The sequence below is a fragment of the Varanus komodoensis genome, unplaced genomic scaffold (assembly GCF_004798865.1).
Source record: "Varanus komodoensis strain SLA01 unplaced genomic scaffold, ASM479886v1 scaffold18_1, whole genome shotgun sequence".
NCBI classification, from domain to species: Eukaryota; Metazoa; Chordata; class Lepidosauria; order Squamata; family Varanidae; genus Varanus; species Varanus komodoensis.
The window spans coordinates 1,097,043-1,116,714 of NW_025335548.1; the positions used below are offsets into that span (position 1 = coordinate 1,097,043).

Sequence of the window (19,672 nt, forward strand, 5' to 3'; positions counted from 1 at the left end):
CAATATAGATCCTGGGACCCCAGTATTAGGTATGGGACCCCAGTATTAGTGTCCCTCCATTGCAAGAATGGACTGTTTATCCCTAATTCCTGCTTCAAGTTCCAATCCATAAGGGGACCACTCATGAAAAGTGAAATGCCTTTTGGAAGTCCAGGTAAATAGTGGATCATATCCTTAACTCTTGCTTCCCCTGCTGGTGTCCCAAAGGACATCCTTCTATAAAGGAAAATCCCCCTCCAGGATTACTGAGCTTTGGTCCCGGTAATTTTTCCTCTGCTGTAGAAGTGAGGCTCCTCAGGGTCATGGGCCTGATACTGGGGTCCCTGTCCTGCTTTCTGAGATTCTGAAGATGTCTGTGGTTCCTTCACCTGACCCTGTCCTTTTTGTGCCAGTTGCCCACTTATTGTTTGTCTGTTTTTCTTGGCCTCTGCAGGATTTTTTCCTGTGCCTCTCCTGAGTCTTAGTTACTGGCCATGAGGGCTTTTAGCTAAAATATCCTGGTATTATTTGTACTTTTTGCCCTGCTGACAAACTGGAAAGAGCCTCCTGAGAGTTTCTCTGAAATTGAATTTGTCCCTTAGACCAAAAGATGTTCCCCACTCTTATTGTCCTTTTCCTCATGTGTTTGTTTATTTCAGTGGTAATTTTCTTATGGCTAACAAATGGAAGTGCTTAAGAATATATGATAACAATCTATTTTGAGGCAAATAGCAGTGCAAATGGCCCAAGTTTGGCTCAGTGATTTCACTGTAGGCCAGGTTGAGTCAGCTGAGAAGTAGATTGACGATACATAAATCAAAGCTTGGTAAAACTTGGAGATGCCGAGGCATGTGGTGATAGGATATAAAAGTTCTAAATAAATAAAAGGAATCAGAAGATGCACTTGGGTACGGTTGGGCAAGCATCCTGTTTTGATCTGGAGACTGGCTTGCTATCCTTGCACCAGGCTGACAATCCAGAGGACATCTTGGGAGCTCCAGCTGCCATGACATACTTAGGTATGCCCACCTACCTTTTCCTCTCCATGAAGAGAGAGGTGTGGAGCTCTCAACTGGTGCTTACAGCTCTTCCACAAGACAGATCGCGTGAGTTCCAACTGCCTTGGTTGCTTCCTTCCCGCTCCACTCGTGTAGGAATCTCCTTGTTATTGCCGATCACATGGATGCAAGGGAAGAAGCAGAAGGGCAAATCCTGCTGTGTGTACAGCACTCTACTCACATAATGCTGGATGTCACCCTCTAGGAATATCTGATATGTAATCCTATTCATTTAAAAGAGCAGCAGCCACAAAATGGGTCATTAAAACCACTTGTGCTCCCTACCATCCAGTTGCAAGCATTTATGTTAGCAGATCCTTTAGTGCACTTGTACTTGTGTGAAGGGGCAGATTAGAGAGTAATATATTGTGGCATGTCTACAGAAGTAAACCAGAGCTGATAAATCTACTATAATGGTAAGAGGTGAGATATGACACATGTTAATATATAATAGGCATGGTGTGGTGCTAATACTGAAACATGGTTGTGAAGCTGGTGTACCTTGTTTCCTCATCTGTCTAAGGTGTTTTGTGGCATCAGAAGAGCAATGGTTGATTTGTGAGTTAGTTTTTTAAGTTACAGATGGGGTGGAATGCTTATAGATCCAAGCAGAGATAATACTGGCATAAAACAATGCTTAATGTTCACGTTGCTGTCTTTAAATTCTGAATTAATCAATTCTTTGTTTTCCTTCTGCAGCTGCAGAGCCTTGGCCTCAAAATGCTGCATTGTATCAGCCATTGAAAGGTGAGTACTTTTTATTTTCTGCAGTTAGCTGTGTTCCTGCCATTAAATATGCAGCATTGTAATTAACTGGAGCCTGGTGGGTGCGGAGGGTGAGGGAGACCTTGTTAAAAAGAGAATCCTTTGTGGTGTTTGTCTGGTCAGAGGTGTTTTGGGTTTTATTTTTATTTTTGCTAAACATGTGTCTGCCAATAAAAACCAGCTATTCATGGCCTATAAGGTCCTTGGTTTATTATTGACTCATTATATTGGCTGCTGTAGGCAGTGTAAAATGATGTGGTTTGCAGGCCCAGTTGGCAGATTTACTGCGCCAATAGCTGAGGCAGCAGATTTTTGAAGTCTTGTGGTAAAGTGGGCTCTCGGTAAAAAGGAACTGTTAAAATGTATAGGCTAGGATGGTTCAGGCTCCCTTTAGCAGCTCTTCATATATCATCAGATCACATTATGGCCCCCATTTGGGGCTCAGCAGCCTGCTACAGTTGTCAGAAGACTGCAAAGTAATGAAGACTAATAGGTAGCAGCCCTAGTCTTCTAAGCATGGAATTTTTATTGCTGTGTACTTGTCATCTTTCTTTTGTGTGACAGACCTAGACACAGTGTACAATATTAACTGGAAGCTGGTTTTTTATAGGTTTCTGAATGCTTTTACTTTTTAGCAAGAGGAATTATGAAGTTGTTGTGTTTCTGCTTTGTTTTTACTAGGAAATGAATAATTACCCTTTTATTTATATAAAAGAAAACAAAGAAAAAGCACGAGAGATATTTTTGTTAGGAACGTATAGCGGTTGGGACAATAAATTGTAGGGCACATTCAGGAGAAATATTTCTGGGACGTAAGGCTACAGGCTTTTAAGAACGGCATGAATATAATAGGACCTGTGACTCGTGGCAAAGCAGTCTCCTTAGGTTTGTAAGAACTTGTTTTTGCATCCCAGATGATCTGCAGTTATTGTTAGAGGAAAAACACTCACTGTGTCTAATCATTATACTGTGCACTGTTTATTTTTATTTTACAGAGGAACAAATTTTGCTTTCTGATAATGCCGCCTGTCTTGCTGTTCAGGTAAAACATTTTCCTGCTTGCTGTGCTGCAATGAAATGGAGTTTTGTACCTTTGTGTGTTTCCAGTTGGCTGGTATTCCTGTTAGTTGTACTGCAGCAATGGCCATGTCTGAAACTGGCTCTCCAGTGACTTGATACAAATGTGAAAGCAACATATTTCTCAGATGTTTTCTGCACCTTTAATTTGTCAGTGGCTTGCAGGTCAGGGGGCATTAATAATCCACAATAAAGGGTAGTTCTTTAGAGAGGTGTGGCTGTCTCATATTACCTATGACTAAAGATGGGGGAGGATTTTGTTTGGCTTGCATATGTAAATACCTACCATATATATACTGACCATGTATATTGGGGAAGGGAAATGCATATATAAGTAAAAGCATGCACAAAACAGCATTGCATCAAGAAAAACTGTTTGCAAAAATGCATAATATTTAAGAAATGTGTACAAACATGCACACGCTTGGTTTTTTTTTTTAAGCATCTCAAATTGATGAGGAAATGGACAGAACAAACTTAAAATAGGAAAAATGAAAAACAAAAATGGATAAGATTTGTCCATCCTTACTTTGACACCCTGCTGGCTCTTTCTTAAATTCAGAAACTTACAAGCATAACAGTGTGTTTGTGTATATTGATATATACCAGTCTTCTTAAGATGGGAGCTGAAGTCCAAAAAGCTAAGTGGAACAAGATTGGGGAAGGGTGAAACATGCATATATATCCACACCTTCCAGATGTGTTAAGTGGAAATTTTCTACTATTATATTTTGCAGCTGCTCCCCCAATTTTGTGCAAGTGCAATCACAGCAGAACTGTTACAAGGTTACACCATTTATTCTTGGTACATGTTAATCTACAATTAACCCATTTACTGCAGTTAAAGTTGATTAGAATGCTTCCATGGTCCATGTATTGAAAAAGTGTGGAGAAGTCTCTCTCAACAAACCAATTAACCAGATTTTATTAAGATGTATTTGAAATACACAATCCTTTGGTGATGCCCATAAGCTTGCAAACTCGGCATCCTGTGCAGGGCAGGGGCAGGGGCAGGGGCAAACTGCTTCTGCATTCACCTGCCCTGCATTTTTTGCTAGATAGGCTTTTGTTTGTTTGTTTTTTAACCCATCTAGCTAGAGCATCTCAGAGGGGGGCAGGAAAGAGACTGGAATGGCTGCACAGTGGTTGCTCTTGTGGTTGCTCTTGTGTTCCTGCCCTCTCCAGGATTGCTTTCCCATCCTTGGACAGAGGTGCTACACGGATTATAAGGCAGAGAGGAGTCAGAGCTTTGATTTCCTGCCCCAAGGCCAGAGTGTTCTCTGGGAATCTGAAGTATCCTTTGGCCCCTGCAAAGGCCACATTGGGGTCCTCGCAAAAGGAAGAAAAGAAGGAAGTAAACATTGTGTGACAGTAACAACGATGTAGGCCAGTGGTAGGACAGAACCACAGGCAGCATGGCGTCCTGCTGCAGCTCTCCTGAATCTGGCCTGAAGGCTTGGGAGCGCACAAGGGAAGAAAAGCGAGGAACGTTCCCTTGCGTGAGCAGGAGTCTGCTCAAGTGATGTTGGATGGCACCCACTGTGCATTTTGTTGTATAATCTTTTTAAGCAATCTCTTGACAGAGAACCTGATGGCACTGTTTCCAAACCTACATCTCTCTACCTATATCAACTTTGCAGGAGTCTTTAATCATCAGCAAGCAGCAAGCTTTAAAAGCAAGCTTTAAAAGAAGTTTTCTTTTTCTAGAGGAAAAATTTCTTTATTTCAATTCTGTTGTTTCAATTCTATTATTTCAGTCCTGTTGTTCTACACATGTCACTTAGATGATAAATTAACCATAATATATTAAAAAGCTTCTTTTTCCTCAATATTCTTGGGCCTGACAGCTGATAGTAGCCATGACTATAAATATGACTGCAACAGATATCTGATTTCAAACTCTATGGAACAATTTTCTTTGATGTAAGGTGATGGTATCATAAGAATCTGTAATATGGAATTCACTAGTTATTTCTTTTAAAAATATTTTCTAAATAATACCGTATTTTTTGCTCTATAAGACACACTTTTTCCCCCCTCTAAGGGGAAATGTCTGTGCATCTTACAGAGCGAATGTGTGTGTGCCCGACACCCGGGACGCTGCTGGCCCGCCTGCACCACGTGGCACCACCTGGCCAGCACGAGCTCGGCGCACGCTGCTCCGTCCCCACCCCCCACCGCCTTCCAGCTCAGGTGAGAGCTGTGCCGCTCAGGGGGAGCAGTGTGGAGGAGGAGCCGCGGGCTTTAACCCGCCGGCCGCACGGAGAGATGGACTGCTCACCCCCACTGCCCGGGAAGACCTGCCGCCGCCACGTCACCCGGAAGACCACCGCCAGCACGCTGCCGGCCCGGCTGCACCACACCTGGCCGGCACGCGCTCGGCATGCCCTGCTCCACCCCCCCTCCTCCGGCGCAGGTGAGAGAGCTGTTAATCACAGGTCGGTGTGTGTTTTCAAATGGCAACCTGTCTTTTAATGAAGCCCATGGGGAAGTCATGGGGAATGTGCCTGTGATTATCAGGAAGCTTTCCATGGATCCCTCCTCTAAAAACTAGGTGCGTCTTATAGAGCGAAAAATACGGTACATTACTCCAGTGTGTGTAAAGTTAATATCCTAGTTGTATTGAAGCAGTACCTAATAAAATGCCAATCCTGTGCTCTTTTCTGATGAAGCAGTCTTCATCGTGCTTTATATGGTCATCCATGGTCTGGTACCATCTACTTAGACTACTTGGTTAGGCTAATATGCTGTACTTGGGCTGTCCCAAAAAGTTTTCAAAGCTGCAGCTGGTTTAAAATTCAGCTGTTGGGATTGCAGTTGGGATTGCTGACTGGGAACAGACCTAACCGTTCTTGAGAGATTTGTATCTCATAACTGATTTCTTTTCAAGCTTAATTCAAGATGCTGGTTTTGACCTTTAAGAGTCAAAACCTTAAGAGAGCCAGTGTGGTGTAGTGGTTAAGAGCATGGGACTGGGACTCAGAGGATCTGGGTTCTAGTCCCCGCTCAGCCATGGAGCCAACTGGGTGACTTTGGGCCAGTCGCAGACTCTCAGCCCAACCTATCTCACAGGGTTGTTGTTGTAGGGATAAGATGGAGGAGGAGAATGATGCAAGCTGCCTTGAGCCCTTTGAGGGAAAAGGCAGGATATAAATCGAAAAACAAACAAATAAGAGTGCAGTGCTATGCATGTTTAGACAGAATAGTATAGTGTGGCTGGCGGGGAAATGCTGGGACTTGTAGGACTTTTTTCCCTGTCTGAACATGCATTGTATGGTGCCTTAAACCCCTTTGTGACTTTTGGACTAACCCAGACCACCTGCACTTGCATCGACCTGCCCAAATATTAAGACCTTCCATTGAAACGCGAGTCAATTGAAACTCGAAACCCCCAGCATCAAAGACAAGTTGGTGGATGACAACAAAGAAGAAGTAGACTTTGTAAATTTGTGACTTCACAGTTATGGAATATCTTGCCCCAAGAACTTCCCCAGGCTCATCTACTATTCTACTATGTTTTTGGCTCCTGTTTGGAAAACTATTTTTTAATTATATTTTTTTCATATTTTACTTTTAAGCTCTGTTGTGATAGACACTTTTACTTAGTTGTTTGATCACTGATTTTTATTTTTATTGTACATTTTAATAATAGCTACTAGTATGTTTTAAAAGTATCCGGTATACTGTGAGATAAGATTTCAATAAGGCTGGTATACAAATATTTAAATAAAGAATAAAATAGGCGTTATTGTTGACCATATCTTTATGCTAGAGAACATGCATTAGGATAAACACACCTGTTTGAAGGGTTTCTATTCCTCAGTAACAATAGAAGAGGACTTTGCCTGTTTGTTCCCCATCCTTCCACCTCCCCGCAACTTTTAACCAAACACACTTTGAATCAGTAGGAATGATGTGGGTGTTTCTTTCTTTGTTTTAGTTCTATTGGGTCCTTTGGTCCTATGCGATGACACTAGCAGTGGTGGTGATAAATTGGTTTTCAGATGCATCCAACCTTTTGAGAAATCTTTTCTTCTCCTACGATGCGATATAGCACTTCTGTGGAAATGTACAATTAACCCGTAGTGGTCTATACATCCATCCTGAAAAGTTGCATGGCTCCTGCCTAACTCACACACTCACTCTTTATTCCCAAATGAGTGTAAATGCCTCGCTACTTATGCTTCCCAGTGACGAACTTTAGATTAGAAGCACTTTGAGGAAGGGACCTTTTTCTTGTTTCTGTTGCAAAGTACTTTATATATGGATGACAATGCAAAAAGGAGGTGGTTAGATCCAGTTGTGGGCCTGCTTACAGACCTGCTGAAGGTGAAGTCTTACTGTTTTCAGTTGGTTGTGCTCAGGCAGGATTAAGTCTGGATTCAAACAAAATTTTTTCTCAGTTCATAGAAGGCATTTCCCATTTATAGCAAGAACCTTCCACTGCATTTATCTAAGACACCAATAAGTGGTTATGTAAATTTGGATCCAATCAACTATTGACTTATTATTGCTCTTGTCATCGGTGTTGTCTTGAATTTTGAAAGTTTTGGACTTGACACATGGTTTAGACTATTAGGGTATTCAGTGTTATTTATTCAAATAGCCCACGTGCTTATTTGAATAGCCCACATTCTTTGTGTGGTGGGCTTATCACCAATTCATCAAATTAATCCTCCTCTCCCCATGCTTGCAGTGCCAAGTAATATATTTTTTCCTTGATTAACATAAGCATACTGTGGAGTGGAGATGAAACCCCTGCAGCCTTGAACACCCATTGGCCTACTCAAGCTGCTCTGTGACTGAAGGATTAGCTTTAAGCTATCTGGAATTGTAGAGAGCATATTCCCAAAACTCTTGGGATCTGCATACCCAATGCCCAGATTTTAAGAGGGGTTGGAGTAGGTGAGGGTACATTCTTATCAAACTCAAAATTGTGATTCACATCCAATAGAAATCAACTCAGAGGCTTCCTCCAGCTTCCTTTCCTACTGGTACTGGGGGTGCTAAAAGAAATATGCTTGAAGGCTATCAATTTAGTCCATAGATCATCCAAAGAAGGCAGCTTGGAAGCTTAGACTCAAGAGTGTCCCATGTCTATTTTAACTTTGCATTCACTTGTACAAGAGTACAAGAGGTCAAACCAGTGTGTTTTCTGTCATTTAGACATGTGGCAGAATCTGTTCACATTTTCCTACATAAGGCATGAGTGCATATGACATACCTGCATGTACATCTATATGTGTACCCCCCCCCCATGTGAATTCTTATTTCACAAAGGTGCCCAGGGCCTCTGAAAGTAGGACTTGAGAAAGGTCACCAGTAGCTCCCTGCCCTACTGTGCCACTGGAATCGCTTCACAGTATAGTCTCCTGCAAGAAATAGTAACTCTACTTTTGAAGTAGTAACTTTAGTATAAGTCAGCTTAGTTTTGTATCTGTGAATATTAAAACTATCGTGTGAATATTAAATCACACAATATTTATAGTATGTGTGAATATGAAACCTATTTTTGATAATCCTGATAAAGTTAAACATTAATTGAAGATGCAACATGAGATGCTGATTTTCAATACCCATCAATATATAGGGCCCAGGTATTCACTGCCTTGTCGTGGTGAAGGGGCTTGCGTAGCTCAATGAAGCTATGAGATATGCTGCGCAGGGCCACCCAAGACGGACAGGTCATAGCAGAGAGCTCTGACAAAACGTGATCCACTGGAGAAGGAAATGGCAACCCACTCCAGTATCTTTGCCATGAAAACCCCATGGAGAGTACCAAAAGGCAAAAAGATATGACGCCGGAAGATGAGCCCCTCAGGTCGGAAGGTGTCCAATATGCTACTGGGGAAGAGCAGAGGGCTAGTACTAGTAGCGCCAGAAAGAATGAAGCAACTGGGTCAGAGCCGAAAGGACACTCAGTTGCAGATGTATCTGGTGGTGAAAGGAGAGTCCGATGCTGCAAAGAGTTATACTCTACAGGAACCTGGAATGTAAGATTCATGAATCAAGGCAAGCTGGATGTGGTCAAACAAGAGATGACAAGACTGAACATCGACATCTTAGGAATCAGTGAACTCAAATGGACAGGAATGGGTGAATTTAATACAGATGACCATCAGGTATACTACTGTGGGCAAGAATCCCTCAGAAGAAATGGAGTTGCCTTCATAGTCAATAAAAGAGTAGGAAAAGCAGTACTAGGATACAATCTCCAAAATGACAGAATGATCTCAGTTCGAATCCAGCGCAAACCATTCAACATCACAGTAGTCCAAGTCTATGCCCCAACCACTGGTGCTGAAGAGGCTGAAGTTGACCGGTTCTATGAAGGCCTACAACACCTTCTAGAATTCTTTAACACCAAAATATGATGGCCTTATCATCATGGGGGATTGGAATGGTAAAGTAGGAAGCCAAAAGATAACTGGAATAACAGGCAAGTTTGGCCTTGGAGTACAAAATGAAGCAGGGCACAGGCTGGTAGAATTTTGTCAAGAGAATATGGTGGTCATAGCAAACACTCTTTTCCAACAACCCAAGAGACGACTCTACACATGGACATCACCAGACGGTCAACACAGAAATCAGACTGACTATGTGCTCTGCAGCCAAAGATGGAGAAGCTCTATATAGTCAGTAAAAACCAGACCAGGAGCTGACTGTGGCTCAGATCATGAGCTTCTTGTTGCAAAATTTAGGCTCAAATTGAAGAAAGTAGGGAAAAGCACTAGGCCACTCAGGTATGACCTAAATCATATCCCTGATGAATATACAATAGAGGTGACAAATCGATTTAAGGAATTAGATCTGATAGACAGAGTGCCTGAAGAACTATGGACGGAGGTTTGCAACATTGTACAAGAGGTAGCGACTAAAGCCATCCCAAAGAAAAAGAATGCAAGAAAGCAAAATGGCTGTCTGAGGAAGCTTTACAAATAGCTGAGGAAAGAAGGGAAGCGAAAGGCAAAGGAGAAAGAGAAAGATGCATCCAATTGTATGCAGAATCCCAGAGAATAGCTAGAAGAGATAAGAATGCTTTCTTAAATGAACAGTGCAAAGAAATAGAAGAAAACAATAGAATATGGAGGACCAGAGATCTCTTCAAGAAAATTGGAGATATGAAGGGAACGTTTCATGAAAAGATGGGCATGATAAAGGACCAAAATGGCAGGGACCTAACGGGGAGAAGAGATTAAGAAGAGGTGGCAAGATTACACAAAGGAAGTATACACGAACGAGCTTAACGTCCCTGATAACCATGATGGGGTGGTCACTGACCTCGAGCCAGACATCCTGGAATGTGAAGTCAAGTGGACCTTAGGAAGTCTGAGCAACAACAAAGCTAGTGGAGGTGACAGTACTCCAGCTGAGCTATTCAAAATCTTTAAAGATGATGCAGGAAAAGTGCTACACTCAATCTGCCAGCAAACTTGGAAAACTCAACAGTGGCCACAGGATTGGAAAAGGTCTGTTTAAATTCCGATCCCAAAGAAGGGCAATGCCAAAGAATGTTCAAACTACCGCACCATTGTACTCATTTCACATGCTAGCAGAGTTATGCTGAAAATCCTACAAGCTAGGCTCCAGCAGTATGTGGACCGAGAACTACCAGAAGTACAGGCAGGATTTTGAAGAGGGAGAGGAACTAGAGATCAGATTGCCAACGTATGCTGGATCATGGAGAAAGCTAGGGAGTTCCAGAAAAACATCTACTTCTGCTTCATTGACTGTGCTAAAGCCTTTGATTGTGTGGATCACAACCAATTGTGGCAAGTTCTTAAAGAGACGGGAGTACCAGACCATCTTATTTGTCTCTTGAGAAATCTATACACGAGTCAAGAAGCAACAGTGAGAACTGGACGTGGAGCCACTGATTGGTTCAAAATTGAGAAAGGAGTTTGGCAAGGCTGTATACTGTAGCCCTGCCTATTTAACTTATGTGCAGAACATACTGAAGATGAAACCCAAATAATTTGGCCACCTAATGAGAAGGAAGGACTCCCTGGAGAAGAGCCTAATGCTGGGAACAATGGATGGCAAAAGAAGAAGGGGACGGCAGAGAATGAGGTGGCTGGATGGAGTCACTGAAGCAGTTGGGGTGAGCTTGATTGGACTCCAGGGGATGGTAGAGGACAGGAAGGCCTGGCGGAATGTTGTCCATGGGGTCGCGATGGGTTGGACACGACTTCACGGCTGACAACAGCAACACATTGAAATCTATTAAAATTTGGAGTCTCCAGCATGATGTCTATGAGCCCCTTGTGCATGCACAGACATGATTCTTGGTGCCCAGCAGGCTGCCTGCCCCTCTTGCTTTTTGCTTTATTAGGATTAACTGGGACACTGGTGTATGGCAGAGTGAAGCACCAACATCTTTTTTTTTTGGGTTCAAGAGGGTGGTGCCCTGTTTTGGAGCTTAGAATGTACTTCTGTTTTGTATTTAGCTTCTTGGCCAAGTCACATTTCTTTTAGTCCCACTAGTTAGTTTTGTGGCTGGCCATGCCCAGCATGGGAGCTGTTTTATGAATGGGCAGCCTCCCCATGACAACCATTTTGTGAGAGAGCATATGACCTCCTCTCAAAATTTCAGATGTCCACCTACCCAAAAAGAGCAAGAAACCTATTGCCATATGGTGATATGTTTGAAATCTTCTTTCCAACATATCACCATATAGCAAGCTTATTTAGAAAATCTTAACAGTTCAGTGTGTAACTAGTACTATCATTATTTGGGGTGGGGGTGTGGTGAAACATATCAAAAAGCTTCAGAGCAAGCAAGGATGTTGCCCACAGTCCTCAATTTCCTTGTCTTTGTAGTATTCAGAAATTATGTTCTTGTGGCAAAATGTCATTTGTGTACAATTGCTCACAAAATGGCTAATTGAATTACTGCAACTGCTTATTTGGTCATTAACTACAATGCTGCACAGTGTTGTTGAAAATGATAATACTTTGCATTTGTACTGTAAGTTCTTGACACTGATGGTAATTTTGTTTCCATTAAGAGTGAATTTAAATAAGAGGAAAATGATAATTTCAGTAATTAAATATTGTGTTTTAGAAATATCTGGGGGGTGAGGTGCTGTGCTTTCCATGACTCATACTGTCTTCCATTAATACATAGTAAACTTGTAATTTTCATGTAACTGCTCAATTTTATTCTATCACAAAAGTACACAAATTTTACTTTCCTTTTTCATGGTTTTTTCAGAGCTTTCTGCCAGTTTTGATTAATAATACAACAGCATGATAGCTAATGATAATTATCTACTGGTCTCTGTATAACAAGACCGAAGAATATGCATGGCATATTTGGTGGGGCTTAGTTTGTAGGAGACAGATAACAGGATTGCACTGTTAATCCTCCACAAGAGTACAATTCACAGGTATAGAAGGAGAAAGTTCTGAAAATATGTAAGGAGGTGACAGAAAGTGTTGGTTGCTGCCTTATCCATGTTTCATTGTATATCTCCTACATACCCACTCTCCCAAACATTTCAGGGCTCTAAATATTGATTATTATTTTGTGTTTTATCCTTTCTCCTCCTTTGTATATGGAGTAAGTTAGACTTACTTAAAAAGTAAGTCTTAAAAAGATCAATAGGGTAAGTTAGACTTTGGTTTAAAGTGGAGGGAAATGCTGTGCTCCTTTTTAAAATTCATACCTATGAGATGTTTCTGAGGTGAAAGAGAGCGTATACCAGTAAAATATTTAAGGCTAGCTCTACTGGAATTAATATAGTGGTCTGTTATAGACCCCAGGTGTACTAATCAAGTCCACTTTATTGCAGTTGAATCTGGACCATTGGAAGAAGGGAAATTGCTAATTAAAATTGCATTAATGCATGTTTAAATTTATGAACATTTTAAAAAGTAATTTAATAGCATGATTTGCCTTTTCCGAAGAAGAAAAAGATTCTTATTAACACAGGAATAATATGAAAGATATAATGACAAAAGGCTGTAAATAAATGTTATACAATAAACAATCTTGAAATTTAGTATTGTAGCATTAAATTGGAGTTATTGTTAAAAATAATTTTTAAAAACCCAGTATCTTACTAATAAGGTTTCACAAGTATAGGAGAATAGCATGAATGTTCTTACTTTTTTCTTTAAACCTTTTTTAATTATACTAAAACAAAGATGTTTTAATATAACAGATAATATAACTGCATAAAGCCACTGTGAGCATTTTCTTTTAGAAATTGGAAAGGTAGAGTGGTAATTTCTTAAATAAATAATAAAACAGACAAAAAACTCAATACTTCTTTGTTCCATAAATCAGTTCCAATATCTAATGAATAAATTCCATTTTTCAATGGATTTTCCATCAACCCTCCTTCTCAAATATAAGTGTGTCAGTTCATTCAGTTCTGTTATTTTCCATATCCTTGTCCTTCCCTTGATGTGATTTTAGGAGTTTCCCATCTAGAAACCATTTCTATTTATGCAAGAGCTAATATATTTAGTACCAATCCAATATCATCCACTTCTGCCTTACCACGCAGATGACCAGCAGTGAAGGAAGACAGTGTGAGGCGGCTGCTTTTGACCATTTTGCAAATCTCTTTGCAAAAGTGGACTTTTCCTCTTTTCAAGAATAGGTTGAAGTGGCCAAGCACCTGTTTTCAGAAGCAATCCTCTCCTCCCTGGGAGGGTGGCCGGAGGTCGCAGGTCTCCCATTCCACCTGCTACCTGCAGGGTCCGCTCTTGGAGGCCTTCCAGTGTAGAAGCAGAAAGCGCTGCTGCGCCCTTCTACCACCAGCAGGGCTGGGCTGCATCGGGGCCAGACATGTTAGCCTGAGCGCCTTCTGAGCACCATTGTTCCTTGGAAACAGCCCCGGAACTACGTCCGTCTTGGAGCTAGCGTTGTAAATGTCCTCCCATTGGAGTCAATTGGGGGCAGGGAGTTTAAAAGAGAGAGAGAAGAAAGCTGCCCCCCAACCCATGCCCAGGCTGCAGAGCGCTGGCATGGCTTTGGATGTGCCACAGGTTCTTCCTGCCCCCCTCCCCCCTCTCCTGTTGCTTCCAGTAGGAGGAACTTTGCAGTGCTCAGCACCTCCGCTGGGCTAGTGCATGTTGTTTCTGTTGCTGTTCTTGTGCGTGCTTGTACCTGCCTGAACAGCAGGGTAGAAGAAGAGCATCCGGTAAATATTTTCCAAGACTCTGTGATGGGAGGCCAAATTAGTTTTTAAACACTGGAAAGATCAGACTCTTGTTACTTGGATTTCAGTCTTCCCTGTTCTTGTAGTGGATTAGTTACTTTCTCCTAACATTTATTTAAACTATTTCTCAGGGGCCTTCAGGGCAGAAGCGCCTGAGTACCTTTGGGAGAGACTTTAGGCAAAGCATTTGTAGAAGAAAGCTATTTTTCTGTGAGGTCTTTTTATCACCATCCACACTGCTGGCAGAATTCAACTCCACTTGCTCTTTAAAATAGGTTCTCTGATGCAGTCTGTCAATACACATTCCATTAAATGCTCTATAAAATCATAGCTTCTTTACTATGCATCTAGGTTTTATCTACTTTTCTTAACTTTCTGTGGAATGGAGATACAAAAATTCTGTTAATGCATCATTGGATTTAACCTTCTGTGGAAGGGGAAAGTAACAAGGTATACATGGAGTAAAACTGCCATCAGTTACGTGATCTCAGTGTTCTCATTTGACAGGAGGGGAAGGGAATGGAACTGTAGGAAGGCAGCAGCTGTTCTTCTGCAATCTAAGAATTATCCCCAGTTCATCTCCCAGACTGGTGCCTTCCAATTGTAGTTTTGAACTGCAGTTTCTACCTGCCTGAGCTAGTATGATCAGCCCTGGACAAAGCGAGAATTAGTGTCTTCCTTTAACAGGCTCCTTCCTCTTCCAGCCCTGCCTTACCACCCAGTGGAAACAACTCTTTCAGAGACGCAGTTGATTGGAACTTTATCAACATGGATAATAGCTTGGTGATGGTAGTTGTAGTCCAAAACATCTGGAGGACACCATGTTGGGGAAGACTAGCTTAAGATATTAGGTGGCTGTGATTGTATGGGTCATCTGTTCCAGCTGCTGGGCTAACCTTTAACTCCTTTTTGGTCATCTTTGAATCCATTGTTGCCTGAATGCCTGGCTTCAAATGTTATGTCCAGTACTGAACATGGTGATTCTATGTTTGGTTCACCAGTGCTGAATAAATTGAAACTATTAACATCCTGAATTTTGAAAAGGGCATTACTATTGCTGCAGCTATATGTGGCATTCTTCACCTGAGCTCCAACACTTTGTTAGCTGTCCACTATAATGTCAAAATCTGTATTACTCTCCCACCAGCCATATTTCTTTCCACATTCTACTTTCTAGACTTGCTTCTTTTTACTGGAAAAAAGCCTTTTCAGATGATGGGGAAGAGTGGCTTTTAAATAAGAGCTTTACTAGGGGTCAAAGTAGTAGTTGCCACTGGTCCAAGGTTCCCCATGAATATCTGAAACCTAGTGTGGATGGATGGGATTTGTCCGGCAGTAACTGCAGGATCTAAACTGGACACAAGGGCGACCACGTGCAGAATGTACTGCACTAGTCTTAACTTACCAGCTTACTAGTATGTGCCTCACAATGGCTAGGCTATCCCTCTCCAGCGGTGAGACAGTTAGCGTAGCAGCTGAAACTGGAAATGGGTAGTCCCTGCCTCTGAGGTTGCCCGGTAGTATAATACCAAAAATGGATCCAGACTGTGTACCTGTTGCTTAAGACAGAGCGCAACCCCTCCCAAAACAAGTGAACCAGTTCCCAGACCTGCCCATTGACAGGGTCACCACCTTGTCAGGCTTTGGCTTCAGTTTATTGGACCGCACGCAGCACGTATCTGCATCCTGTATTGCTTTAGAACCTGTGCAGCCTCTCGCATTGCAGCTTACAGAAGGCTAGAGTCTTGCCCCAGATCTCCTAATGACCATTCCCAGCAGTTTCATATAAATAGTATTGGGGACAGAATAGTGCCCCGTGGCCTCACACAGTACAACTGCGGATGTTGTTCTCTAAATCAACCTCATAGGAGTAGAACCATTATAAGAAGCTGCCTCCAAGTTCCAGCTCTCAGATCCAGTCCAGGGGGAGAAAGCATGTTGTACATTACACAGATGTAAGTGTGCACCTCCTCAGGCTTCTAAAACTTAAATTTGATCCCACAACATAGGAAAAGATAATGCACTAGATAATGAGTTGCACTGGACACCTCATTGGAATTACTGTATTCTCGAAATATTTGGCACAGCTTTCACAGTTGGTCTCTGGGAGATCTGACACTGAATTCACTGAAGTAGGTAAGAGGACCCCCTGAACTCCGGTAAGAGCTTAGCTGGACAATTACTTGTGGATGCGAAGGAAAGCTGCAAAGTAAGTTGTCTTCACTGCTTTTGTAACCCCACAGTAGGTGCAATTATCTTGTGTGGTTGATTCACCTTCATGGTGAGTCTTAGGGCATTTGTGTTCCAGTTGTCTTCTGGGCCGTGTCATTGTCATAAGTTCCTTGAGAAACCAGGGGATCATTTGAATTCTGCAGTGTTGAAGGGGCTTCCCAAGTGGCCACTCAGTGCCATGATTCCATAGTGCCTCAAGGGCCTTAATGTACTGGAAAATATGATTATTGGTTACTGGAATATCCCCCAGAGCATTTAGGAATCCCTTGGAGTCCATAAGTCTCCAAGGACAGGCCATCAAAATTACCCCCTTACAAACTTCATTAGGAAGTAATTTGACCATGGCAATGAGTTGACTTCCAACCTCACAACTTAAGACAAAAGCCACATAGAGGATACGCTCTGCCCTCTGTGTTAGACAGCCCCATGAAGGCATGAAGTCCCAGGCTGGGCCTCTTCAGGCAGCCTTAGCTTAGAAATTGTAACCCTCAGGACAGAAGTCATATACTTTCCCAGAACCACATCTAAGAGTGCCTCAACTAGTTCAGCCAGGGAAGTCCTTGCTATTGGTTTAGTTAGCCATTTATTTATCTTCCCACCTTTTCTTCCTATAAGGAAGCCAAGGTGGTTTACATGGTGTACCTCCCCCATTTCATCCTCACAACAACCTGTGATGTAGGTTAAACTGAGACTCCTTGATTGGCCTAAAGTTACTAAGTTTCATGACTCTAGAACTCAGATCTCTTGAGTCCCTCTCTAACCATTGCACAACACACCAGTAGCTTCCCAGTGTCTCTTTAGCTCAACTCAAGGTAAAGAGTCTTATCGCCTGTCCCAGATTGAAGGTGTTTTCCTGGAGTTTCTGTCCATCTTACTTCTCCCTCTCTGCCTCTCCCAGCCTGGCTTGTTGCTGCTCCAAGTATCACATGGTCTTGAAAACAAGGTGGCTGAAGCTAGTTGCAAGACCATGAGAAAACCACAGCCATATTCCGTGTAGTTCTCCAAACTAAAATGTGTGCTAGGTTTGATAGGAGGTGAGTGATTGACTGCTGCCTCCATAGAAACAGAGCCATGATTGAGGAAAACTTGGCTGTGGGTGCAGTTTGCTTTTAGTTAATAGTGAAAAAGCGGGCTGTCTTGTAGAAGTGGTTTAAAAAAGGAAGCAACCATGCAGACTGTCCAGTTTTGATTTTACTAATTTTGACTCCTTTAATGTGAATTTATAATTTCAATTTTGTGAACTGAAACTGTGCTTGTTGCTCTAAACTGGAGGGAGAGACTGAACAATATAACAAGAGTCTGACAATCCATTCTTTAAGCAGAATAATAGCTGGAATTCTTCATGATTAGAAATACAGTATCAACATAATCGATTTAACAACATTACATTGTAGCTGAAAATAGACTGAAATCCCAAGCCAGGCATCTACTGTGTCTGAGTGAAACATCTTTCATATGGTTCTAAGATGAAATTACCCCTGAATGAATAGCATCTTCATTTATCTTCAAAGCCTCCTCTGTGCTTCCAGTGAGTCTACTCTTCCCACATTTTGCAGCAGGAATTACATTATACCATTATAGTAGCATTCCAGTGCAGTGTAAAATAGATTGTTTTGGAAAATGAAGCTGGCTTTGCAATAAATTACATTTACAGGTACAAAAGAATTTGTTACTTTGTTTAAAGTAGTCACAAATACAATTAAATGCTTAATTTATGTTAAACTACAAATGTGACTATTACCATAACTGGATTAGGAATATAATCTGTCACTCCAAGAATGATACTGAGCAGTTTTCATTTATAACTTCAGACAGATTTTTAAATACACAGGATCTGCCACTGTTTGATAGGAAAGCTGGAATATTTTGAACATTGGTTCATAATTTGTTCATTTGTTCATAATTTCCATGCATGCTTCCTCACCCTTCCCCCACAGTTAAATTGGAGAATAATTCTTCAGTTCTCATCACAGCTTTCTCTTTGAATTTATTGTTTAAATGAAAGAAACATCCCCTTTTCTTCTATGTGTTTTCACAATGGTACTTTCAGAAGCTGTGTTTAAAATATTACTCATTGTGATATTGTGTAAACTGATTTTGATTTATTTGCAACAATAATATGCAGCACTCAAAAAAAGTCTTAGTAACTCAATTCAATGCAGTATTGCTAAAAATAAATGAAGTTAGAATCTCCCCCTCCATGTTTAGGGACCCCTCCCCCTTCAACATGTCCATCAACATGTTTGATGGGAGAATGTTCACAACAGTTCTTGCATGTATTCATCTACTGTGTACCTGTGGACCAGGGCAAAACGTTTAACAGGATCATACTACCTTCACTTCACTTTACTGCTCTAGCTTGTGATCCACAGGACAGCAACTAAGTTCTCCCGATGTTTTTGCTTACAGTTCCCAGCTTTCCTGGCTGTTGGCAGGGCCTGGTGGGAGCTGAAGCCCAAAACATCTGGAAGGTGCTTGGTTGGATAAGGCTGAGTTAGACTGTAGTCAGATCATGTTGGGAGTCATGATTCCTCCTCCAAGCATTCAAAAGCCACAGACCATTTTCCTTGCAAAGCATTTATTTACCCAAAAGAACAAGGCATCCAGAATGAATCTTAATTAAAAGCTTTTGTATGCCATCCTATTATACAAGATCTCAGGACTTGTATAATCTTGCCATGGCTCATCCACTCTAGCCCCCTTCCCATTCTGTTTCACATGTGGATTTGGATTCTTTTGTAGTCCAGCCAGCAGGCCTTCAGAACAAATGCTCAAAGTGCCATCCTTTTCCCTCCCAACATCTCAGCTGTAGAGCGCAGGGGGATCACACATGTATGACAGCTTTCAGTGCTGTCCCTAGAGCCACCCCCTAGAGCTCTGCAGTGTATATCAGAGCAAGGAAGTTTGCGTCTTTTTCTGCTTTATACGTTTAAATGTAAAATGGCTCTGCAGTTTGATTTGAGTGGAAGTGAATGAGAAAGCAGTAAGCAAAAGTAAATAGAAGCTCTTTTTGCATGTGGTAGAGAGACGATGTCTTGGAGAGGAAAGGTATCTGATTGAAGTAATCAAACAATATACATGTTTTTCTCCCATTTGCCACATTGAATGCTTAATTTGCAGCAGCATCTAAAACAGTGAGATTCTGATTAGCAAAACAGTAAGCATCATAGTGTTAAGTGTTTTGGCAAACAGCTTTTCAAAATCTTCCAGAGCTTAAACTGTTTGCAGATAATTAGTGTGACTTTTATTTATTCTGTATTTGCAGGCCTTTTTGCAAATGTGCAATCTGCCAGTCCAGGTGGTTTGTAGGGCAAATGCAGAATATATGTCCCCATCTGGTAAGTGTAACAGTCATTTACATTACACCTGTGTTTGGAAACTATGGCAACA

General features: G+C 41.6%; 1 protein-coding gene across 1 annotated transcript in view; it reads left to right on the forward strand.

Moving 5' to 3' along the window:
* The window catches only part of MTX2 (metaxin 2), a 59,174-nt gene that overhangs the window by 29,179 nt on the left and 10,323 nt on the right, over positions 1 to 19,672 (forward strand). Inside the window, exons 2-4 of the mRNA XM_044427024.1 lie at positions 1,737 to 1,784; positions 2,798 to 2,844; positions 19,548 to 19,620. Of these exons, the coding sequence (XP_044282959.1) occupies positions 1,737 to 1,784; positions 2,798 to 2,844; positions 19,548 to 19,620 (168 nt within the window). The remainder of the gene's footprint in view (positions 1 to 1,736; positions 1,785 to 2,797; positions 2,845 to 19,547; positions 19,621 to 19,672) is intronic.